The sequence below is a fragment of the Cervus elaphus genome, chromosome 10, assembly GCF_910594005.1.
Source record: "Cervus elaphus chromosome 10, mCerEla1.1, whole genome shotgun sequence".
Taxonomy (NCBI): Eukaryota; Metazoa; Chordata; class Mammalia; order Artiodactyla; family Cervidae; genus Cervus; species Cervus elaphus.
Genome location: NC_057824.1, coordinates 51,347,907 through 51,371,290, shown reverse-complemented (window position 1 = coordinate 51,371,290; position 23,384 = coordinate 51,347,907). Strand labels below are relative to the sequence as shown.

The 23,384-nt window shown below is 60.6% G+C and overlaps 3 protein-coding genes across 6 annotated transcripts in view; 2 read left to right on the top strand and 1 right to left on the bottom strand.

The window, feature by feature from the left end:
* The window catches only part of LMTK2 (lemur tyrosine kinase 2), a 72,875-nt gene extending 68,202 nt beyond the window's left edge, over nt 1–4,673 (top strand). For both annotated transcript variants that reach the window (XM_043915311.1, XM_043915310.1), the window contains exons 13-14: nt 135–374; nt 1,178–4,673. In XM_043915311.1, the coding sequence (XP_043771246.1) occupies nt 135–374; nt 1,178–1,206 (269 nt within the window). In that variant the 3' untranslated portion in view covers nt 1,207–4,673. The remainder of the gene's footprint in view (nt 1–134; nt 375–1,177) is intronic.
* A 909-nt stretch (nt 4,674–5,582) lies between these two features.
* BHLHA15 (basic helix-loop-helix family member a15) lies at nt 5,583–9,750 on the top strand. Its single transcript, XM_043915315.1, has 2 exons — nt 5,583–6,054; nt 6,723–9,750. The coding sequence occupies exon 2, from the start codon at nt 6,780–6,782 to the stop codon at nt 7,338–7,340; it is 561 nt and encodes a 186-aa protein (XP_043771250.1). The 5' UTR covers nt 5,583–6,054; nt 6,723–6,779; the 3' UTR covers nt 7,341–9,750.
* A 93-nt stretch (nt 9,751–9,843) lies between these two features.
* Nucleotides 9,844–23,384, bottom strand: part of TECPR1 (tectonin beta-propeller repeat containing 1) — a 28,740-nt gene continuing 15,199 nt past the window's right edge. For 2 of the 3 annotated variants that reach the window (XM_043915312.1, XM_043915313.1), the window contains 16 exons: nt 22,801–23,114; nt 22,333–22,478; nt 21,714–21,869; nt 21,154–21,303; nt 20,908–21,065; nt 19,962–20,089; nt 19,045–19,147; nt 15,238–15,334; nt 15,084–15,163; nt 14,408–14,464; nt 13,833–14,013; nt 13,403–13,538; nt 12,578–12,670; nt 11,776–11,882; nt 11,505–11,624; nt 9,844–11,339 (listed from right to left, as the gene is read on the bottom strand). In XM_043915312.1, coding sequence (XP_043771247.1) covers nt 11,196–11,339; nt 11,505–11,624; nt 11,776–11,882; nt 12,578–12,670; nt 13,403–13,538; nt 13,833–14,013; nt 14,408–14,464; nt 15,084–15,163; nt 15,238–15,334; nt 19,045–19,147; nt 19,962–20,089; nt 20,908–21,065; nt 21,154–21,303; nt 21,714–21,869; nt 22,333–22,478; nt 22,801–23,114 — 2,170 coding nt within the window. In that variant the 3' untranslated portion in view covers nt 9,844–11,195. Of the gene's footprint in view, nt 11,340–11,504; nt 11,625–11,775; nt 11,883–12,577; nt 12,671–13,402; nt 13,539–13,832; nt 14,014–14,407; nt 14,465–15,083; nt 15,164–15,237; nt 15,335–19,044; nt 19,148–19,961; nt 20,090–20,907; nt 21,066–21,153; nt 21,304–21,713; nt 21,870–22,332; nt 22,479–22,800; nt 23,115–23,384 lie in introns of those variants that run through there. The other variant, XM_043915314.1, reaches the window with a different exon arrangement.

Below are 23,384 nucleotides of genomic sequence, written 5' to 3'. Positions count from 1 at the left end.
CCCCTCACCCGGGCGGGGGGACGGGGGGCGGCACAGGCCTGCGCGTGCGCACAGGGTGGTCTGTAGGCCCCGCCCCGTGCTCCGCTCCTTGGAGAGCGGCGAGGAGAGGAGGGTGAGTTCCGGCTTACTTCCAGGCGGAGGCTTCGAGTGGGACGACGACTTCTCCCCAGACCCTTTCCTGTCAAGGACGACGAGTCACCTCCTCAGCTCCAAGCCGGCCCTCCAGAACTCCAAGTACTTCTCCCCGCCGCCGCCCCGCAGCGCGGAGCCCAGCTGGCCGCACGCGGCCCCCTACTCCAGGTTCTCCATCACCCCCGCCAGCATCGCCAGCTTCTCGCTCACGCACCTCACGGACTCGGACATGGAGCAGGGAGGTGAGGAGGCCGCGGCGCGGGAGCGCGGGGCGGGGGGCGCAGCTGAGCAGCTGTTCCCGAGAGCGTCGTGCAGATCCCTCTGAAGGGCTCACAGCTCGGTGCTCCGGGGCCTGTCGGCCTCCTCCTGCTGTCTCTGCCCCGCTGGGCCGGGGGACCAAGGCTGCTCCCCCTTTTCTTCTCCTTTTCCCTTTCTTGCTATCAGCTCCCATCTTCCCTCCTCCCCCCCAGAGAGAAGGGCTCTGAAGAACACTTGGCGGTGATATTGGCCTTAAGCCCGAATTCTCTGGGGCCCTTCCCCGGGAATGTTGATTTTACCATTAAGTCCTGGTCTTCGCGTGACACCAGGAGGCCCAGGAGGCTCGGGGAGGGGCAGGGGGAATGGGCAGGGCCCGTGGAGTGGTCGCTGGACATATGGAGCCTTTTCTCCTGCACGGCTAGATCGGAAGATAACGGTTAGTCGGTGCACTTTCTGATGTGACGTTTGCAGATCAAACAATAACTCTGAAACATAAAGAGCGCTTGTTTGTTTGTCCCGGGTCTCGCCGTGCTGATTAGATAGCGGCCGTCACCCCCTCTCTGCTGGGGCAGATGTGCGGGGCCCTGAGCTCTGACACATAGCCGCGTGTGAGTGTGCACACGTGTCAGCCAGAGCGCTTGCAGGTGCTGCAGGCGGCTGGGCAGGTGGCCGAGAGCTGCCCTTCTGGCTTCAGTTCCTCTTTCTGCAGCGAAGATCAGACGCCATCCATGCTATTTTTACCTTTGACGATCCGTTTAAAAACCCAGCTTTGCTTGCTCTCTCCTAGGAAGCAGCGAAGACGGAGAGAAAGACTAGGCGATGCCGAGGCCCCGCGGGCCCAGGCTGCCCTGGCGGCGGTGTCCCCGGCCGGGAGGAGGCGCAGGTGCCCAGCCGGTCTTCTTGCGCCGGCTACCGCCCAGGCCTCCCCTGCCCACCGGAAGGGCCGGCGTGGGGGCTGTGGGCTCCAGGCGGTTTCCGGTTCCCACGTGGAGTGTCCTCCGCGTCCACACCTGTGTGTCCCATCCGTGTGCAGGGCCCTGCAGACCACGAGGGGAATTGGCACCAGTGAGCCATATTTATTGTTTTTAAAAAAATCACTAATTGCTTTCTGTAATTGCACTGTGGATAAATGTCCTAAGAGTCCCTGATACTGTACAGAATCTTAAATTATTTGAGGAAAATAAGGCAGGTCAAGCTGGTGCTATCCACTAGTTTGATTTTTTTTTTCTTCTGTTTTATAGTTTGTTTGCTCTGCATGGTACTCGTAAAGCTTAAGTATTTTGAGTGTTATGTTGTCTTTAGAAATTGTTGGAATTGTACATATGGTACTCTTTCGTAAATGATAAATAATTCTGAATGTTAGTGTTTTATGTTCTTATAGGAAATACTTTTGATGAGTCGGAAAGACTGCTCTGTTTCGTTGATGGAATGAAACACATCTCTGTCTGTTCTCTATAAGGTGGTCTGTCCCTGTTGCAGATGAGGCTTCTCCGAGGAGCTGACGGGTCTTGCAGCCCCTCTGTGTGATTCTCCCACTCGCCCCTCCCCCGACTTTCAGAAAACCTTCTTGGTACAAATCGACGGGTGGTTCCCAGAGCTGGTTGCAGTTGGCACGTCCAGGCCCCCACGCTCTCCCCGCCGGGGCCACACAGCCCCCTCCCAGCTAGGGCCCCAGGCCCTGTGCTGGGTTCTAAGCAGCGCGGGTGGCGGTGGCCTGGGGCCCTTGTGCTCACGCCCGCCTTCAGGCGCACAGACGCTCCTCCGCCAAGGGCTCTGGGCGCCGAGGACCGTCTGGGCTCCTCCTGCCTGTGCACTCGAGTGTTGGCTGCTCACAGCCCCCAGAGCCAGTCCGGATCCCGTCTCGCCCGGGTGAGGCTGGTGTCTGGAACCATGGGTACTCACTACACCCCTCGACCGTGAGGGGGGACACGGGACACTGGAGAGCCGCCACAGGCAGCACGTCCTCCCTGTCGGGGCCTGGGGCAGCCCGAGTGGCCGTCACCCCGGGCTCACCTGCACTGGCCCCTCCCTTCTGCATTAAGCCCCCATTCTCCGCTTGCTTTGAAAGGACCAAGCCCGTCCGGCGCAGTGTCGTGATGTAGGCTGCAGCCCGGCGTTTGTGATAAAAAGCGGACCTCACCCTGCGGTCCTTGAGTTCTGCTTTGCCCGCAGCATGGCAGCTGGCGTGGACGGTGGAGCCCCGGAGCATGGGCCCCGCACGCCGGCTGCTCCCCTGGGGTCTCCCGTGCTGACGTGCTTTCCCGCTGTTAGCAGGACGCTGGGACGACCCTCCAGGCCTCGGGCTGGGGGGCGGGACATCAGGCCTGATGCAGGTGTGTTCGCTGGCAAGAGTTTCCGTAGTACATTGTGACCTCTGTTATCAAGTTGGGCTTGCTCCCTTTTTATACAAGCAATAACTTTCCAGAGCAGGCCAACTCCGGGTGGCAGGAGCGCCCCTCCCCTCCCCCACGTGAGCCCACTGCACTGCCAGGCTGGACCCGGGGACGCGCGTGTCGAAAAGACAGTTACCAGGGCATTAGGAGGTGATTTTGCCAAAACTGTTGTAACTCTCAATTTCTTGCTATGGAGACTTCCTGTGTGTTCTGAATTTTTACATCTACCAATCTTGGTTGAAAGAAAATGAGACACAATTATACTAGTTTTGTGTTTTGTTTTTTTTAAATTATAGGTTTAAGGAGTTCAGCTCTAATGACTAAAAATCAAGCAGATCCATAGTATATATAGTCTTATACAGTCAGCCCAGGGTAAATTTATTCTTTGGGGCTGTACATTTTTCACTACGATTAAGGAGATTTTAACAACGTAATTCCCATTTTAATTTAAGGTCTGTATCACTCATAAATTGCCAAAAACATTTTATATGGGGGGTGGGGGCGGGGGTTGGAATAGTAGGTCTTAGTGTGGTGTTGCATGGTTGGGAAGATTTTATATTTATAATAAACACGTGAATTAACATGTTCTTTTGAAAATCTCAAGCAATACACAGGAAATGATGTACAGGAAATTATGTAGATTAAAAATTTCAGCCCGTTTTTGAAAGGTCAGCACACGCTTTGTCGTTTGATTCAGTTTCGTTTCACTCAGTTGGTTACCAGTAGTGGGTTTCTAAACCAATCTTGTTCTCAGTTACACAGTGAAATAACATCGGTGGAATTCTCTAGATGATGTCGGTGAGGTTCATCATACCTGGTTCACAACGGTATTTCCTGGCTTCCTTTGGGATCTGTCTTACTTTGGTGGAGTTCACCTATCTTAAATCCTACCATAATCCCTCCTTCATCACCTTCCTAGCTAGGTGTTAACTTGTGTTATCCAGTGACTCAGTCAGAAAAAGCCAGAAAAAGAAGAGTAGGAAAAGTGCTCCCCCCCCCAAAATCCTCCTGAAACTTGGGCTGTACGTCGGGGTGAGAACCCATTCATCTTAAGGCTGAAGAAGCTCCAGGAAGCTGAATGGAGAACAGAACCCATCTGTTCTATTTTTAAATGTGCAGGCGATTGTTTCTATGGAAATGGATTTATCACAGAAAAGTTTTTTTCTCTGTCTTGCTGCCATAAAACACCTTTCAAAACCTCTTCCTTTTATCACCACCTCTCATGGGGTGTCTGGGGTTAATGACTTACTGCATGTTTGTCCTGAGGGCCTGGGAGCAAGGGAGGCAGCTCCTGGTTTTCTGCAAGTTCCAGAAGTGAACCAAGTGTGAGGCTGCAGATGGGGGCGCTTCAGAGGATTAGCCTTCTGAGAGGTAGCCTTAAAACAAGAGTGGGTGCACACAGTTACTTCCGATTTAAACCCTCAGAGACAATGTTCCTAAGTTGGGGGTGGGGGGCGGGTTTGGCTCAAGTTTTGGCTCTCGAAAAGGAAAGCTCTCTTTAGTTATATAAGTGAGTTCTCAAAAGAGGTGTTGATAGTATTGAATCACCAACAACCTGTTATGTGAATGGCTGGAACACGGTTAAGTTCAGGCTGGCACAGGCACAGACAGATGGCAATCACAGCCCGCTGTGAGTAGCCACTGCTGCATCCCAGCCGCCAACGACCCCGGGGCTGTCCCACCGCCTCCGAGGTTTCACTGTTGTGCTTAGACTCGGTTGTAAGAGGTTCACGGCAATATAACAAGTTAATGAACTTGGAGTTTAAATTGTGTACATTTTTAAATTGTAAGATTTTTACTGTATATTGATGCATAGTGTGATTCAAATAAATTGCTTGTAATTTAAAAACTATTTAATATTCAAAATAAATATAGTTATATATTTATAAACTCTGTTGCCACACCGATTCTGTGTGTTCGACTGTGTGAAGCCCGAGGTGGGTGGCCTGGCGCTGCCTTGGAGGATGCCGGGAGCCTGAAGCCCTGGGTCCTGCTGCCCTAAGTCCCTAGAGACTGTGCCCTCTGCTGTGCCAGGCCTAAACCCGGCCCCTTCCAGCCTCCCAAGAACAAGGATTTGTATAGTCACCGGGGGACTGGCGGGTAGTGTTTGCATCGCTGTAAAGTGTATCTGTAATTCAAAGTGTTTGCACTTACGGATGAACTTCAGAAGCATTTTAGTTTCAGAGAGCCAGCCTCTATGGAGCTCTAATAAGCCCAGGGGCTAATCAGCTCAAAACCAGCCTTTCTGTGCCCTGAGTGTCTCCTCCTTAATGGCCTGGTCCGAGCTGCCACCAGCAGGGAAGTCAGCCTCCTTGTACCAAAACGGGGGGTCTGGCCCTGGTTCAGGTTACACCAACTGCGGTGTGGCTCTCGGGGTGGGGTGGGGGGGGGGTAGATGGAAGAGACCTGTGAACCCCCATTCGGGGAGCCCAAGAGGGGCAGCGAGAGACCGTGTCCCCGAAGTGCGGAGACAGCGCCGACCCTGGGCAGGCAGGGCCCGAGTCCGGGAGGGGGTGGTAGCCCGCGCCCGTGCGCCACCGTGGGTACCACCTGCGCTCTGCGAGCTTCCCTTCAGCCCCCGGGAACCCTTGACCAGTTGCTGCCGGTAACACTTTTTAGTGCGCCAGTCAGAGGTGAGGAAGCTGAGGCCAGGGGCGAGTAAGCAGAGCAGGTAGGTGGCAGATCGTTTTGAGCTCAAGCGGCCGCGCCCCCGGAGACCTGCAAAGAAAACCTCTGACCGGTGATCCGCCCACGGAGCGGCGGACCAGGTGCCCCCGGACAGCCTCCGCCCCCTCGCACCTGGGCCGGCGCCGCGGGCCTGGCGGGGGGCGGGTCCGCAGCCCCGGGTGCCGCGGGGGTCCTTCCGAAACGCGGGGTGAGGGCGCGGGGGCTGTGGCCAGCTGGGGACCCTAGCATTACTGCCAAACGGCTGCTCCACGAGTCTGACTTTGGCTCACAGCCCCACGGCCGGGAGCTCCCCCTCCGGGCCGGCGGGCTCGCGGCGAGGCCTCGGGCTCCCATCCGACCCGCGGCCCGGGCTGCGGGGGCCAGAGCTCCTCGGGGCAGGGCCGGGCCGGGAGGCGGCCACGGTCCCCCGCCTGCAGGTGCGCCCCCGCCCCCTCAGCCCGGGCGGGACTCGCGGACTCCGGCCCCGCCCCGCGCCCGCCCCGCGGGCTCATTTACATGCGGCCGCGCCCCGCCCGAGGCGCCTAAAGCGACGTGTCCTTGTCCCCCGTGGGCAGCCCCAGCGCGTGCGGCCGCGGATCCCCAGGTAACGGGGGGGTGGGGGTGCGGGTGGGGCGGCGGGGAGAGGGCCCTGGGGCAGGACCCGGGGTGGCGACTGGCGGGGAAAACCTGGGTCGGGAGTCCGGGTCTGCAGCCCCCCCTCCGGGGCCACGGCCGTCCAATCCCCGCGGTGGGCCTGGGGACTGCTGTGGGCTCTGGCCATTGCCCATTGCTGACCTCCCGACAGCCGCCTCAGGTCCACAGCCATTCTGGCACTAGTGTCCCTGCGTGTGTGACGTCTTGGGGGCAGGACGGCCAGCATGGTGGCCGAGTAACTGCCTGGCCATCCGGGCAAGCTGGAGGCAGCTTAGCTTCTGGCGGAGGGGCCGCACCTCTGAGTGGTCTCAGCAGAGTGCCAACTGGCCACCTAAGCTCAGGAGGCCCTCAGGCGACAGTGAGGGGCATGGGGCCAGAGAAAGGCCCAGGGGCAAAACGTGCCACCCACCAGATCCGGGAAACGTCTGAGGGGTCAATGTGAGGTCCAGCGGGGCCGCGGGGGTGGGGGTGGGGTCAGCTCAGCACCACGAGGTGAATGGGAAGGACTCAGGGGTCACTGTGCAATGAGTGGTCGGTCAGCTGCCGTTGGGGACAGCTGCCCTGAGTGTCCCCTGGCCTGCTGAGTGAGTGCGGGGTGGCCTGTGTTCTGGATTTCAGCTCCAAAGGCCCACCCCCTCTGAGAGCCAACACCTGCAGGACAACGAGTCTGGAGCCATGAAGACCAAGAGCCGGCCACCCCGGCGCCGGGCACCTCCGCAAGACCCAGAAGCCACCCCAGCAGAGCGGACGCCTGACAGGCCACCGCCGGGCTCGGGGGGACCGGACGCGGCCAAGGCTCTGCGGAGCCGGACGGCGCGGGCGCAGGGGGCGCGGGCGGAGGGCGGGCGCCGGCGGCCGGTGCCGGGGGGCCGGCGGGAAAGCAGCGTACAGCGGCGGCTAGAGAGCAATGAGCGGGAGCGACAGCGCATGCACAAGCTGAACAACGCCTTCCAGGCGCTGCGCGAGGTCATCCCACACGTGCGCGCCGACAAGAAGCTCTCGAAGATCGAGACCCTCACACTGGCCAAGAACTACATCAAGTCGCTGACCGCCACCATCCTGACCATGTCCAGCGGCCGCCTCCCGGGCCTGGACGGGCCGGGCCCCAAGCTCTACCAGCACTATCAACAGCAGCAGCAGGCGTCTGGGGGCGCACTTGGGGTGCCCGAGGCCCCGCCCGAGGGCCACCTGCAGAAATACTCCACCCAGATCCACAGCTTCCGCGAGGGCTCCTAGCACACTGCCGGGGCCTGGGACCTCCACGCCGGGGGCTCAGGGTCCCGGATGCTCAGTGCCTCCCCTGGCCCGCGCCGGCCCCCTGGGGACAAGGCCGGGTGAATCGTGGCCTGGTCGAGGCCGCGGCTTCTGGGCATCAGGAGGCCCGAAGCTCCTCCAGGTCCTGGGACCTGCTTTTTCATCACATAGGCAGGAGCCGCCGGCCTTGGTCCCTGAGTCCTCGTTACTCCTGCTCTCTCCCGAGGCGAGGGGAGATTCCATGTAGAGGGTGGCTTGGGTAAGTTCCCCAGTTACTGCTGAGACCCGGGGCCCAGGGAGGGGTTTCCCCCGACCCACACCGCAGCCTCCTCGTTCTGGGTAAACTGAGGCATGGGGCAAACAAAGCGCACGACCTGGAGGAGAGTGGGGCTGAGCGGGGGTGCTCGGAGCCTCCAGTTCAGCATCTGTCAGGTGGAAGCCCTTCAGGTTCTTTCCCGCTGATTCTGAAGGGAGCTTGTCCAGCGAGAGGGCTGGGGTGGTCTCTGCTCCCTCCTCCCGGGTTGGGGCTCCTGACTGAGGAGGGTCTGCGGCCAGCGGGGTGCTGAGACAGGACCGGGTGGGTGGGTGGGCGAGACAGAGGTTGCTCCGGCCTGGTTTCCCGGAGCGGTCGGGGGTCTACCCCTGCAGGCAGAGGGTCTGTCCCCCCTGCCTCCCTCTGGGTCCCCTCCAGGTCTGCCACGCGTTGTTGAATCTATGGTCCTGTCTGTGGCAGACAGGGATCTGGGCGGACGGTGGTCTGACAGACGTCAGGATGTTCCTGGGTCCTGGCTGCGCTCAGGGGCCCGTGCAGGGCGGCAGGGGCTCCCCTCCCCCACCGGGTGCTCCTCAAAGGCAGGACTGGGCAGCCTGGCAGGTCTCGGCCGCCTCGGGCCATGCTTCCTCCTGGGGTGTTCCTGCCCCGTCAGCCCTCATGGGCTGGGTTACTCTGCTCTCAGCCCTGGCAGCTTGTCTCCCCTGTCCGGTTGCCCAGGGCCAGCCTGGGGAGGGGACGGGGCAGCCCTCAGGCAGGCGCCCCAGGCACAGGGGCTGCAGAGAGGCTGGAGCTGGCTTGGCCCCGGCGGGGCCGGGTCCCCCATGCCTGGAGCTGTCCTAGAGCTCCCGGGGGCCAAGCCCCTCATGGGCACTGTGGGTGGGGGCTGAGCCCAGCTGGGGGCGGGGCTGCCACAGCCCAGGACCCCTCCCCGATGGACAGGCTCAGTCTCCCAGCCTTGACCATCTGGGCCCCAGCCACTTCACGTCCTACCCGTCTTGGCATCAGCCCCGGCTGCATCAAGGGCAGCAGGTGGCGCCCCTGGAAACAGCCATTAGGGGCTTCAGTCCCAACTTTCCAGGTCACCCACCAGCCGGACACCGCCCCTCCCCCGCCGCCAGGCCCCAGGGCCAGGCCCTCTGGAAGGGCCACCGGAGGAGGCCTGGTCTGGTCCCAGCCCCTCGCCCCAGCCAACCTTCAGCATGGGTGAGGACGGACCCCAGGTGCACCTGGCTTGTCCCCCAGGGGAGGCCACTCAGGGTCAGTGGTCAGGGGTCCACCCAATAGGCGCTGACGTCGAGGGCAACTCCGAGCTGGGGACAGATGGGGCTTCTGCGCCCCTGCTGTGGGTGGCGGGGCCGCCTGGAACATGGGACGGGGAGACCCGCAAGCCTGGCAGCTCTTTTCCGGCTGAGCTGAGGCCAGGGCAGGCTCAGCTGGTCCCTGAACTTGCTGAATGAGACAAAGCCTGAGCCGAAAGCACGGGGTCGGGGCGGCCCAGCAGAGGCTCCATCCAGGAGGGCACGCCTGCTGCCTGGGGGTCTGTGGGTCACCACCTTGCAGGAGAGCCTTTGTGAGTCTGTCTGTCCCAGACTGGCACCTGCTTCTCAGAGGGTCACCGGGGCCCACGTGCCCCGTCGTCTCCTCTGAGGCCGGAGCGCACCTGCCTGCCCCGTGGCCATGTCACGAAGGGGCCCAGAAGGTCCCGGTCCAGATTCGGACTGTTGAACATGGAGAGGGGGTTGGCCAAGCCTGCTGCCGGGTCTGCTCCGTCGACCCTCGTCTTGGACTCCAAGCCCAGGCTGAACCTGTGAGGATGCCCAGCCCGGCCCGGCCTTCCCAGGCTGTGTGTTTCCTGAAGTCGGAGGCTCACGCACCCTGAGCCTGGGGCCGGCACCGTTGGCCACAGACCCACAGGCAGACCAGACCTGTGTGAGCTCGGGGGCGGGGAGAAACCGGAACTGCGGCTTGCCTGTGGGGAAGACCCACCTGGAACTGATCGGCCAGTGCCCCCGCTGTAATGATGGTGAAAATGTTTCTTAAACGACCCCAGTTTGCTTTCATTTTTTCTTAACAGCCTCTTCAGGTACTAATGAAGCCAAAATAAAAGGTCCAATGGGGCGATTGGTGCTTTTTGCCCTATGCTTGAGTGGGTGGGGAGCTGTTTTAATCATAGTGGTAGCAGTAAAAAAAAAATAATTATCATGTCCTTGATACTCTGGTGTTAAGTTTTTATTGAATAAAGCATCCAAGGAATCGAGATGGTTCAGTGATGCTGAGCTGGGTTGGGGGTGGGGGAAACAGGCGCCCTGGAGAAGGGGGCGGGTGAAACCAGCAATTCACAGCAGAGCAACAGGCGCCACTGTAGAAGCTGTAATGCCCACTTGGAGAGATTTGACGACTTGAGTGTAAACAGACAAGAGGGCGCCAACCCTTCACGAGCTTTCCCTGGGTGCTGCCCCTGACTCCCGCCTCCTGGTCCCAATTTCAGGCGACCCGGCAGAGGCCGCCAGCTTTCCTCCAGTGCCCCCCGCGGAGGGGACCCCAAGGGACACCTCCTCAGAGTCAGCTTCTGGGTAGCAAACAGGAGGCAAAACAGCGCACTGCCGAGCCCCTCCGGTGGGCCTACCGGGGCAGCCGGCGGAGTCGGCTCATCGGGGTCTCAAAACCAGCAGAGACGAGATGTGGGTCTGCACGAGTCAAATCACCTGGTTGTGGGAGGCTGACTTGAGGCTTCAAGTGTGCCCCTTTTCTGATAAAAAGCAGCTGTACGCTGGGAGTGGGGTCGCTTGGGGGCAGGGGTGCCTCCCTAGGACTCGGCTCAGGCCTGCCACCTCCAGGCTCCTCTTGCTGGCCCTCTACCCACCCCACCCTCTGCAACAGGATTTGCCGTGAGAGGAGCACCCCCAGCTCCCAACCACATCTGGGGAAGGGCTGGCTGAGGGCCGGTGATGCTGACCTTGCAACTGGACAGTGGGCCGGCCATTCTCTGTCCACCCTGGGAAGACGACACCCCTCCCCAGCATTTATTTCCAACCCCTTCCTTAACTTAGGAAATGAAGTCCTATTTGCGAGCCCTGTTCTGAGAATTGATCGGGCCCAGGAAAGACCATCCTGAGCCCTGCTGCCATTTTTCCTGGGGGAGGAGGGTCCTGATGCCATCTGGGGCCACCCAGGGCCGAGGGGGCTCCCTGGGCCCTCTTCCCTAGGGCAGTGTTCCTGGAAGGCTCCAGGCTCCCACCCCGAGAGGCAGGAGGCAGAGGGGCGGGGGGCAGGCAGTTGAGGCCGTGGCAATGGGGGCCCACCACACACCCCACGTTCTCCCCACGGCCGGGGATGCGTAGCGTCCACAGAGCTTCACATTTCTGGGCCGTTTCAGGGCCCCCGAGGTGGCCGTGACCTCAGGCCAGGTTCTGCACAGAGTGTGGAGTCTGGGCCTGGCGACGCCACCCCCAGATCCATGTTTCAGGGTGTTCTGCCTGAGCATGGCTCCGACTGGAAGGCTCGCATCAGCGTTGGTCCTCGGCACCCGGCGCCACAGCTGCTCCCGGTGAGGGGAGGCGGCCTCAGCAGCAGACGGGGCTGGGGGTCTCCCATGGGGCAACGGCCACGCTCGGGGGCTGCCCATTCTGCTTGCTGGCCGGCTTGGGGGATGAACTCCCCGGGGCCCTGGTGGCACTGGCCCGGATGGAGAGGTGATCCCAGCCCCCCTGGGAGAAGAGAACCGACTCACCCGGGGCCACGAGAGAGGGGGTCAAAGGGCAGAGACCTTCCCTCCAGGTGGCCAGACCCTCGGGCTCTGCCCAGGGCACCCCCCACCTGACCCCTGGGGGCCCGGAGTCCCCGGCCAGCACAGCCACCCAATGCCTGCTCACCCCGATGCCGTAGTCCCAGCCCTGCCCCTTGGGCTCCAGGGACTGCACGCCCGTGCGGCGACACACAGTTCCCCGGCTCAGGCTGTGGCTCCCCTGGACTTTGTCAGCGATGACCCAGACCTGGAACAGAGACCTGCTGAAGCCCACTCCCTCCCCCTCCTCGCGGCATGGGGTCCATGGGGACAGCAGCGGGGGAGACCAGAGCAGGAACCAGACCCCCCCAGTCCCCGCCCCCAGAGGGAGCATCCACCCTCCATCCGTTTCCCCAGACCTGGTCCAGGGGCCCCACAGACACATGGCGCACGTTGTTGGACACGTGCTCCCAGCTGTCGCCCTGCGGGTGGCTGGGCGTGACCCCCTGGCGGTACCACAGGTTCCCTAGGAGAGACACGCCAGAGACGTGAGACCCTGAGCGTCCTGACCCACTGCAGGGTCTGCACGGCCAGGAGGTCTGACCGAGAGACGGACGGGCAGGGTCTCCCTCTCCATCTGCCCACAGCCTGGGCCAGCCCTGCCCTCCCAGGCCTGCCTGCACCCCGCTACATCATCATCGTGCTGGACCGGGCTGGCACACTCGTCCTGTGTCCACGCATGAGAACCTGAGGACAAGGAGTTCTTTAAACGACACAGCAACTCGGCCTGGGATGAGAGCCTCGGGTTCCAGCTCCTCGCCTTGTTCAGCTGTGACAGCGACAGGCCAGGAAAGGGCGCGGGCGGAACCGCTCGGAGGTGGCCTGGGGTTGGGGGGCAGGGGTGGCCCAGGCCGGGCAGGTGACCTCCGAGTCCCAGGCCCGGGTGGCACCATCTAGAAGATACTCCTGGGCCGTGGCGCCGTGTTCTCTGCCCGAGGCGCAGGCAGGCCTGAGCACCTGGGGGGGGGCTGGTGCTCCCCACCCTGCATGACTCCGGGGGGAGGGGGGCCTGCGGGAAGGCCGACCTCAGACTGGCAGCTCTCATGGGGCTCAGGAAGGTCTTGTGCTGGGGCCTTGGTGGGCAAGGGTCTGGTCTCATCTCATCGGGGTGCTCAGGGAACCCCCTCCCCAGGTGACCCCTGGCGATCAGAAGCCACTTGCCATTTTCGTCCAAGGCGAACACTGAGGTGTGCCCCGCGGACACCTGCTTCAACCTCTGTTTGGGAGGAGGCGGGATGTGGTACCAGCAGTCGCCTGCGGTGGGAGATGGGTTGGGATGGGGCCTGGAAGCGGCACATCTGGCCGCCTCTGCAGCTCTCAGGGTCGAGCGGGTGCAGCCAACCCCAGTCCCCAGACCGGGCGGACCACACCGGTGACAGAGCCCTGCGGGAGCTGACCTGGGTCCTGCTGTCCAATGCCCTGGCCTGCCCGGGCCTTCCCCAGGCTGGGGCAGCCTCTTATCAGCTGCTGGCCCTAACAGGGACGGGGACGCGGCCAGGCTTGGGGTGGAAGCCCAGCCACGGGCTGCTGTGCGCACCCACTGCCCCAGGCGGAGGGCAGAGATGCACCAGCCGCCACACACCCATCAATCCCTGTGCCGGACACTGTCCAGATGTCCAGCCAACAACAAGCCTGCATGGCCTTCGCTCCTGGAGGGCAGTCAAGGTGGACACTGTGGATGGGCCACGGGGGGTGCCCAGGCAGGCCCCCTGAGGGGCAGGAGGCCGGGGGTGGTGAAGGACAGCCCCGTCACCGGTGACCACCCCTGGGTCACCCCAGCAGAGGGGGCGTGGACGCTGAGGGTAGCCCAGCCTGGCCCCATGCCGGGTCCACAGGCAGCACTCGGTAAATGCTTGTTGAATTAAATGGAGACCCGTCAACCGACTTCCCCCGGAAGCGGAAGTAGCCGTAGCCGCCCCCTGGCGCCCATCACAACATGGCGGCGGCGGCGGGCACAGAGGGCCCGCCTGAGGCGAGGGCTCTCACCGTTGGGCCTGGAGGGGGACACGGAGCTGCGGTAGAAGGCGGAGCCGTCCCTCGCCACGGCCCACACCTGGTAGCAGGCGCCGATGGAGACGGAGGTGAAGGGCTGGTCGGTGCCCACGTGCATCCAGCAGAAGCCCTGAGATGAAGGAGCGACGCTCAGTGCTGCCCCGGTCCGGCCTGTCGCCCGCCCGGCCCCGGGGAGGACAGTTCCTCACGCCAACCTCGACCTCAGCTCCAAGTGCCCGCAGGCGTGGAGACCCCCTCGGGCCACGTGCGGTGTCCGCCGGGCCCAGGGACCGTCCTGGTCAGGCCCGGGGAGGCCGGAGCCCAGCCCGACTCCACGGCGGAGCCATGTCTCGGTGAGAATCCGCCCGAGCCCCGAGGGGGCAGCGGGCTGGGCAGGCCCTGGGTTCCCCCACGGGGTGCCCACCTCGGGGTTGAGCTCGGACACACCCAGACGGCACAGCACGTCCCCCTTGTCACTGACGGCCCAGAGTGCAATGTTCGGCCCGCTCCCCTGGGCGCTGGGACTCTCGGGGATGATGGACACGTCCCTGAGGGCCACTGAGGTCACCTCGAGCCAGGGCCCGCTGGTCACCAGCTTGCACTTTCTGAGCGGCAGACAGAACAAAGCCCTGGTCACCCTGGTGGTGCTGGGAGCCCCAGGGCCACCCGCTCTGGACAGAAGGGAGCAGCCAGGCCCCTGACCCCGACAGGAGCCGCTGGGCACCACCCTCCTGTGCTGTCTGCCCCTGCCCTGCCCCCACTCCAAGCCAGCCCCCCCGCCCCAAACCCCCAGGATCCTGCGGGCCCTGCCAATGACATTTCTCTTATTTGTTCTTGAAAACAAACCCTTCAGAAACAGCCCTGGGAGCCCGGGGGCACTTCCTGGGCTGACATTTATTTTGATCCTGTTTTCTCCTCCCCAGTTGTAAATTCCCCCTTTCTTCCCCTCTTCCAGCAGGGAGGGGCGCGGCCACACCCCCCAGTTACCTGCCTTCTCACCTGGCCCAGCACCTTCTCCTGACGAAATCCTTCATGGTTTTGTACTTGTGGTACGAGCTGCAAGAGGAAAAAGCTGAAGTCAGCACCATTCTGTGGAATTTTCTGGAAAGCGACGCTGCACATGCATTCCTTCTCCCAGGCCCTCAGTGTGAGCTAAGCAGGGGCAGCAGGTAATATAGGACACCATCCTCCTGCTTCAGTGGCCTCTAGCCCCACCCAGGCCTCCCTCGGGAGGGGGTCTTCCTGGGGTCAGGGTCTCCTCTCCCTGAGGCTGGGACCTCAGTGAGGCCTAGACGTGGCAGCTACCTGCGGTGGCCGGGGTGGGGGGGGGGGTGCAGGGGACGGTGGTTTCTAGCTAAGGGGCCTCTGAGCCCTCCCCATCCCAGGCCTCATATTGCTCTTCTGCGAGCAGTCAAGTTCAGGGCTTCAGGTCAAAGGGAAGGCTCAGATCAGGATAAACCTCCTCCCCATCAGACGTCATCTGCTCAGAAGCCTCGGCTCAGGCTCTGGCTCGGTCTTTCTCGGCTCCGTCCTCCATCTGAACGTGACTCGTGTACCGTGAAGGGCCTGCGCCACTGGGCAGGGTGGAGGGGCTTCGACTGACTTTGCCAGGCCTGATGTGTGGGGCCCCAGCCCCGCTGAGGGCCCCTCCCCAAGGAGAGAAAGAGACACTCACGCGGGGAAGTCACTGGCGTACTGCCACCCCTCTGGGTCCGTGCCGCCGGGGACGCTGAAATCCACGAACCAGTCAGAAACCTGGAGGAACAGGTGGGTCGGTGTGGGCAGACCCCCTACTGCAACCTCTGCCCCACCCCCAGCCCGGGGCTCACCCAGGTCCACTGCAGGGACGGGGGCTTCGTGCTGGCCTTGGTGCACTCCTGCAGGCCCGTGGCGTCACTCCACATGTACCGATCAGTGGGCAGACCCCTGCGCGGGACACCAGGGGTGAGGTGACGCCAGAGAGAGGGGAACACAGCACCGCCACCACCCGCCGCCCAGGTGCCTGCATCTCCTGCAGGGAGGGGTGGGGTGGGCAGAAACAGAAGGAGCTCCAGACACCAGACAGCCAGACCACCCACCTGGGGCCTGTGGACCCCACCCCCCTTCTTTTGCGTTGTGTGTGGTCGTGTCCTGTGGGCATGACCTTATTTGGAAAGGGGGTCTCTGCAGAGGGCGTGGCTGAGATGAGACAGTTACTGAGTGGGCTCTACTCCACTATGACAGCGTCCTTACGAAATGGGAGATTGGGACCCAAGCTTCCCAAATCAGGAAGCTGATGTGAAGACCAGGAGAAGGCCATGTAATGATTAAGTGATGCCGCCACCAGCCAAGGGAGTGCCTGAGGCCCCTGGAGCCAGGAGGGAGACTTGAACAGATCCTCTCCATGGCCCTCATGGGGAAGAGACCTGCTGACACCTGACTCAGGCTCCGAGGCCTCTGGAACCTAGAGGATGGACGTCTGCTGTTTGAGCTGTTGGCCCGTGGTGTTTTGTTACAGCAACACTGCCTGACGGACACTCCCAGCACACACAGTACAGGGTGGTCTCCCCGGGTGGCTCTGAGCCGGGGCAGCCCAAGGACCAAGCGGGGAGTGAGGAAGAAGGGCAGAGGCAGGCAGGTCAGCACCCTGTGTGGACCCTACACACAGCTGAGGCAGAGGTTTCCAGAACACATGCAGGCAGTGTGTATAAGCTGCCTTAGAAGAGCTCAAACCCTGATTTCCTGAGATGAACAGACAGACACAAATATTTACACATGAAGAAATCCTTGAAACTGTCCGTACGAAAGGTCACAAATGGTCTACACATCCACGACTGAGGAGAGGTTAGATAAGCCTGTCCACCCTCAGGGATTGAGTGGAGGCTGTCACCCACCATCTCTACGTGCCTGACTGTACCCCTTGCTGCCCTCGCTACCAGCAAATGCAGGCATACAGGGACGGGCAGAAGGAGAACTCTGAAATGCTGAAAGTGGTGGCTATCTGGTTGGTGGGATTAGAGTTTTTATTCGTGTTACTTCGTATTTTCATCAATTTGAAAAAACAAGAAATAAAAAGGTCTGTGCCAGTTATTTTAGTATCAAAAATATGAACCATATAAAAATAGCATTTTTAAGACCATATAAAAATATAAAAATACCATTTTTAAGATATCAAGACCCTCATCTCGTAGAAAATCACAAAATGTTATTAAAAAGAAATTAAAAATCTACATAGGACTTCCTTGGTGATCCAGTGGTTAAGAATCCTCCTGCCAATGCAGAGGACAGGGGTTTGAACCCTGCTGTAGGAAGATTCCACATGCCATGGGGCAAATGAATCCACTTAACCACAACTACTGAAGCCCATGTGCCTATAGCCTGGACTCTGCAAGAAGAGAAGCTAGCGAAGTGAGAAGACCGCACCGTAACAAAGAGTAGCCCTGCTCACCAAAACTAGAGATAGCCTGAGCACGGCAATCAGGATCCAAGCACAGCCAATAAATAAATAAAATTTAAAGATCTACGTAAATGAACACCTGAGTTAGAACAAAGGTGGCTGTTGTGATGCAAGGGAGAGGGATAGTCTTTTCAATACATGGTGTGGGTCACTGGATAGTAAAAGACGAACAACACTTGATGCCTACCTCACTACATACCAACTAGTTCGGGTGAGGGGGTTCTAGACCTAAGTGGATAAGACAGAGAAGTAAAGCTTCTAGAACAGGCTGGACCAATCATGTCCCAGGGGCCTAATCACAACTGTCAGCACAGCCTACAAGATAAGGGTGGTTTTTACATTTTAAATGGTTGGGGAAAAAAGGACAATGCTTTCATGACAAGTGAAAATTCTATGCAATTCAAATTTGTGTCCAGATGTAACATCTCACTGGGACAGTGATGCTCATTTGTTTCTGTGACTGCTTTCAAGAGACAGCTGCAGAGCGAGCTGTTGTGACAGACACCCTAAGGCCCGCCACACTTCAGCTATTTACTGTCTGGTCCTTTATAGAAAGTCTGCTGACTGCAGTTGCAGAGATAGGAGGATGTATTTATTCCCTTAGGGTTAATGAGATTTCTTAAGAGGGTTTTTGTATGGCTCCATTTTTACGTAAAAGATCATTGGACTACATTTAATAATTAAAAGTTCCTGCTTATAGGGTGAATATGTAACAAAGGGCTCACACCTTCATATATAAAGAGCACTGGCAAATCAATAAAAAGATCAACAAAAGCGCAGGACAAGGACTCGAAGGGGCATTTTGCAAAGGAGAAAGTATCCAAGTGCCACGTATGTGACAGGCCCTTTGCCCATTTAGCTGCCAGGAAACAGCAACTGGAAACAGGAGACACTACTTCATGGTCACCAAAATGGCTGCAACACAGAAACAGCAAAAATGTGGGGGCATGCCCACTTCAGAGAACTGGCAGTTCCAACATCAACTGGGTGGACGGCAACACCACTAGGCCCCCACAAGGTAAGGGACACGGTCCGCAGCAAAACCACCTCACCTCAGGCCGCAGCCACACCGGGCTTCTGACTGACTGACTACAAACAAGGGCTCCCACTACCTCAGATTTGATAATCTGCTAGAATGACTCACAGAACTCAGGAAAGCTCTCTCCTTAGGAGAGAACTCTTGTAGTTTTATTATACCGGGACCAGTGGAAAGAAGAGACCCACAGGACAAAGTCTTTCCGGGAGGCTCCCCAATGCTGAACTTAGATAAGGCTGCTCTGGCCGCTGGAACTCACGCAACGGCTTTAAGGGCTAAGAAATACCACAACTCGTTTACTTTTTAAAACAAGCAAAAGAACATATCCCAGGAAGAGTATGAGAAACATGTTTCTATGTTGAGGAAATAATAAGAGGCATACGATCTAGCTTTTCTAGTGTCTCCACTTCTGTCCCAAACACAACACCACTCTCTTGTCCCAAAGCCTCACATCTGAGGAATTAAAATAATTTTGGTGAAGGCTGCAGTGTTCTCAGTAGCTTCCATTAAGCAAAACTTTTAAAAAAAGTTAAATTACTCCCCTCTTCCCCCTAAAAAAAGCACCAGATGGGATGGGGAGGGGGTGGCAGTGTTCTATTTCTTGACCCTGGTAGTGATTACATTGGTGTTTGATTTCTGATAAGTCAGTAATACACAGGCTTCCCAGATGGCACTAGTGGTAAAAACCCACCCGCCTGCCAATGCAGGAGTAGATGTGAGTTCAGTCCCTGGGTCAGGATGATCCTTTGGAGGAGGGTACGGCAACCCACTCCAGTATTCCTGTCTGGAGAACCCCATTGACAGAGGAGCCTGGTGGGCTACAGTCCATGGGGTTGCGGAGTCAGACACAACTGAAGCGACTCAGAACGCACATACACAGTGATATACATGGACATATCTATGTTATGTCTACATGTACTTCGATAGACACATCTCGCCACATGTATGTATATGCACATTTCATGAACTTGATATATGTTATGCTATCCATAAGTGAGTTTTTAAGATATGTGTTATACTTAAAGATTCATGGGGGAAAAAATCCTGTAGGCAGTTGGATCCAGCTAGTTCCACATTGGGGGCTGGACGCCAGCTCTCCCACTACTTGGGACGCGGCTGTCCAACCAACTGGGGCCTGCTTCTGCAGGCGCCCACGTGGCCTACCTGCTGGTGTAGCCCGTGACGGGGTTCCAGCGCTGGTTCTCGTAGACGCGGACGCACTTCACGTCCCACTGTGTGAAGACGTTGCTGGTGCTGCTGGCCAGGCCTGGGGTGAGAGGAGGTGGTCAGACCTAAGCCACACCTGCTGCCCGCCCACCCGGCCAGGTGAGAGCAGGCGGGCGGGCAGCCCGGGAGGGCTTGGTGGGCCGGCTGGGTGTCTCTCCTCCTAGGGGGCGGATCACCTGCCCCTCTTCTACTGGGTACACCTCTTACCCCTTCCATCTCACTTACCTGGCACCCGGTGGGTGTGAGGGCCCCTCAACTCCTTACTAAGGTGCCTCGGACCCCTCACATGACCTTCACGAACCCCATGTTCTCATTTGTAAGGTGGGGACCAAGGGAATTCCTGCCTCACAAACGGATGCCATTAAGCCTGTGCAGACATATGTTCCAGCGGTCTCTGGACCACACTTTCACAGGGTTAGCTGCCCTCACCATGGGGTGTGTGGGCCAGGGCGTGAAATGTCCCGTTTCAGGGTTTGCTTCTGCCTTCGTTTATCTGTAGGAGACACAGGGGCCCTGCCTCTGGGACGCAGGGAGCCCATGGGGGTTCAGCAATCTCTCACCCACTAAGGCACTACCCCCACTAAAGAGGGACTGGAATTAGGCCTGGGAATCAAGAGACTGTGGTTCCGGCAGCTGTCCTTCTGAAACCTGCACGGTCTCCGGCTCAGCCATGGGTGCCCAGGAAGGCTCGTCAGAGGCCAGGCCTTTGTGGGCTCATGCCATGTGCTTTGGCCCTGGGACTTTGAGGTTGGCAGAGGTGAAGGTCACCCGTCAGCCGAGCGCCAGCACGGGGGCAGGGAAGCCAGCCGGGGATTAGAGCAGGGTGGGCCTGGGGGAGCAGGGCCCTCCTTCACCTTGGAAGCAGCCTCCGCCGTAGCCGCCTGTGTAGACCCAGGCCGTGTGGTCGTAGCCGATGCCCCACACCACGCCCCGGCTGTTGGCTTCCACCACCCGCAGGTGGCCGCCTATCTGCCGCCAGAACCTGCAGTGTGGGGAGGGAGGAGGGCGCGTCCAGCAGGTCTCTCCGGCCTCGTCCCCTCCCTCCGCAGCCTTCCAGGGCTCCTGTTTGACTCAGCTTTGGTCTCCAGTGACAGACTCGACTGAGGACGAGGGAACCGGCCTGGCTTCCCTGGGGGAATTAACCAGCTAAGGGGGCCCAGAGCGGGCGCAGGAGCCGGTCAGGCCTGCGGTGGGCAGGGCCTTCAGGAGTCCCTGTCCGCGAAGCTGTGTGGATAACGGGGACGGTTGTGGGGAGTTGAGGTCAGCACCCCGAGTTCCTGCTCCCCGGGTCGGGGCGGGTCATGGTAGAGCAGGGTGAGCCACCACGTGGGCTGGCATGGTGTCCCGGATGCGGGGTGTGCGGCCACCGGGGTTGCCCTCCTGAGGGCGGAGGCCCTGCGCTGTCACCAGAGGCGGCTCGTCTGGGCCCCGGGCACACAGGGCCACCAGGAGCGGAGAAGCAGAGGGCGAGCGGACGTCCCCTCTCCCTCCTGTGTGGGGCCCCGGCCTCACCCACGTGCCCCCGGTCCTCACGGGCTCTGGGTGACTGGGGAGCAGCAGCAGGACAGTCGGAGCCCTGCGTCCTCAGGACTCTGCTCACGCTGCCCCCCCGGGGGGCCTCACTCCACCTTGTGGTTTTAAATGCCACCTGTGGGCCACGCCTGCCTCACCCCCAGCCCCGCCAGGTTCCTGGGGCCCCCTTGGGGTCCTCGCACAGGCCGGGCCAGCGGGAACCCAGATCTGGGGCCGGACCAGCCCCCAGCCCCCAGCCCTCAGCCCAGTCGGGCGCAGCTGACTCACATCTGGTCGCAGGGCAGCCGGCGCTCGGGGGCCTCGAGGTCCAGGCCAGGCTCGCTCACGAAGATGTCTCCCTTGCAGGTGACGGACCAGATGGCCTGCGGGGAGGGGCGGCCGTGCAGTCTCCGGCTCTCACAGCAGGACAGGTTGAGCAGGGTGAGCTGGCGAGGGGGGAGGCGGGTCAGCAAGGCTGGGCTGGCTCCAAGACGGCGGCCCCCGCCCCCACCCAAGGGACCCCCACCCACTCACCCAGTCGCTCATGTCCTGCTCGGTGGCGGCGGCCAGGCGCACGGGCCACCTCTGCCGCGTCCTCTCGGGGGTGTAAAGGGCGAAGGAGTGCTTGGCCTCGTTGAACACGGGGACCAGCGCCGTCACCTCGTTGAGGAACACGTGGATGTACTGCATGCAGAAGGCGGGGGTCAGTGGGACCCTGGGTGGAGGCCCGGCACCGTGGGGGGAGCCGAGTCAGAAGGCCTTGGGGGCCGAGGACGGTGGGGCTCAGTGCGGGTGGGAGGCAGTCACTGTGGGGGGCTCACTCCTGAGCAGAAACCTGAGTGACCTTGTTGATGTTTAGAACCGGATTGATTTGGTTCAAACTCCAGCCCTGGTGGGAGGTTGACTCTGCCTCCAGAACCTGCTTCCTCATCTGGAACTCGAGGGCCGGCACACACCTGCCCCCACTGCCTGGGATGCGGCCACCCGATCCCTTCCCTGGACGCCCCTCCCTTAAACACAGCACCGCCCCCCCACCTCCCTCCTCCCCTAGACAACCCACCCACCTCCCCGCCCCTCCATGATGCCCCGCCCACCTTCTTCTCCTCGTGAACCACGTAGTAGACGAAGAGGATGCTGTCCTGGGCCCCATCGTTGCCGGTGAGCTGCTCCAGGGCCACGTGGACGTCCACCCACTTGTGGGGTTTCCAGTCACACCACCACTGCAGGGCCCCAGTCTTCACCCACACAGACTGGGGCAGAGCCGGAGCACAGTGGGATGGAGTCAGAGGCGGGCCCGTGGGCCCCCACACTCCAGCCCGGACCCGGCGCCCCAGGGCCACCCTGGTCCCTTCGTTGCCTCGGGGGTCGCTCCACTCAGCCCTCCCGCCCCCCACCCCCACTTCACCCTAAAGACAAAAGTGACACCATCAGACACCCGCCAGGGGCCAGGCCCCAAGCCAGGGAGTTCTGTGAGTCTCGGGATCAGCACCGCTACCCCCTGAACAGGGTGGGGAAACTGAGGCCCGGGCAGTTCTGTGCCCAACCGCGTCACAGAGGAGTCAGCTGCAAGGCGGGGACCCACATCAGCCAAGATGGGGCCAGGTCCTCTGTGCCCGGAGCACAGTGGGGCCCGCACACGACTCTCCCCGGGGCGGGCGTACAGCAGGCGCTCAGCGAATGCCTGCTGCAGGAGGTGCCCCGGGCGCCGCGCACCTGCTCCACCGCCTGCTCGTAGTGCTGGAAGCTCTCCAGCTCCCGCTTGGTCCTTTCCGTGAGCTGCTGGAAGATCTGCTTCCGCCAGGCAGCGGTCTGGGCGGGAGTGATGGACAGCGAGAGCGTCTGCGCCGAGGGGGACAGGCCTGCCGGCCAGTCGCAGCCTCAGGGCCGGGCTGCAGGCCAGCATCAGCCCTTTCTTTCCGGAAGGCTAGCATCTCTGTGAAATGTCCTGTGAGCCCTCCCTGCCATCGCTCACCCTGGTAGGGAAGCAGGCGTCCCCCGGGTCAGCCCGGGATGGCCACCCCTGCTGGGACGGGAGGGGAAGGGCGCCAGGCCGATGCCCTTCCTTCCGACCACCTGACTTGTCGCGGAAGGCTCCAGAAAGACGGGCTGAGCACGGTGGGGGCGCCAGGCTTGCTCCAGATCCCCGGGGCCCCCTCTGCGGCACTGGGCAGCCACACTTACCTGACTGGGTGGTGAACCACTTGAGCGTGGTGTGGGCCTCCACGGCGCAGCCTCCGCCCGACACCCAGGCCCACAGCGCGTGGCAGTCGGCGCTCTCGGGCTCCTCCAGGCCCAGCGGGAGGAGCGTCAGCGAGGACAGGTCGGTGGCCTCCGGAAAGTTGGCAGTTGCGTGGCTGGGCCCTTTCTTGGACTCCTTCCCACGCAGCCTGGCCGGGCTGGAGGCAGGGCCGGGGACCTCCCAGGAGGCATCGGTGTCGCCAGGACCACAGGACTCTGCACTGCTCCTCACTTCGTTGCCAAAGAAGCAGCCAGCGCTGGAAGGAAGGGGGCAGACCTGTGACTCCCTTGGACACAGAATGTGTGACTCCCTGGGCAAATCACAGCCTCTCTGCCATAGACACCAGTACCTGCCTCCCAGGGAGCGGGAACCCTGGGAACTTGGAAAGGTCTCTGCGTCACACCCAGACCAACCAAATCAATGTATCTTGGGTGGCGATCTGGCAGCATTATGGCTTTTTTATTGTAAAAACATGGGATGTAAAATGTACCATTTAAAATTGTGAAATGCAGTGGCATTAAGTACA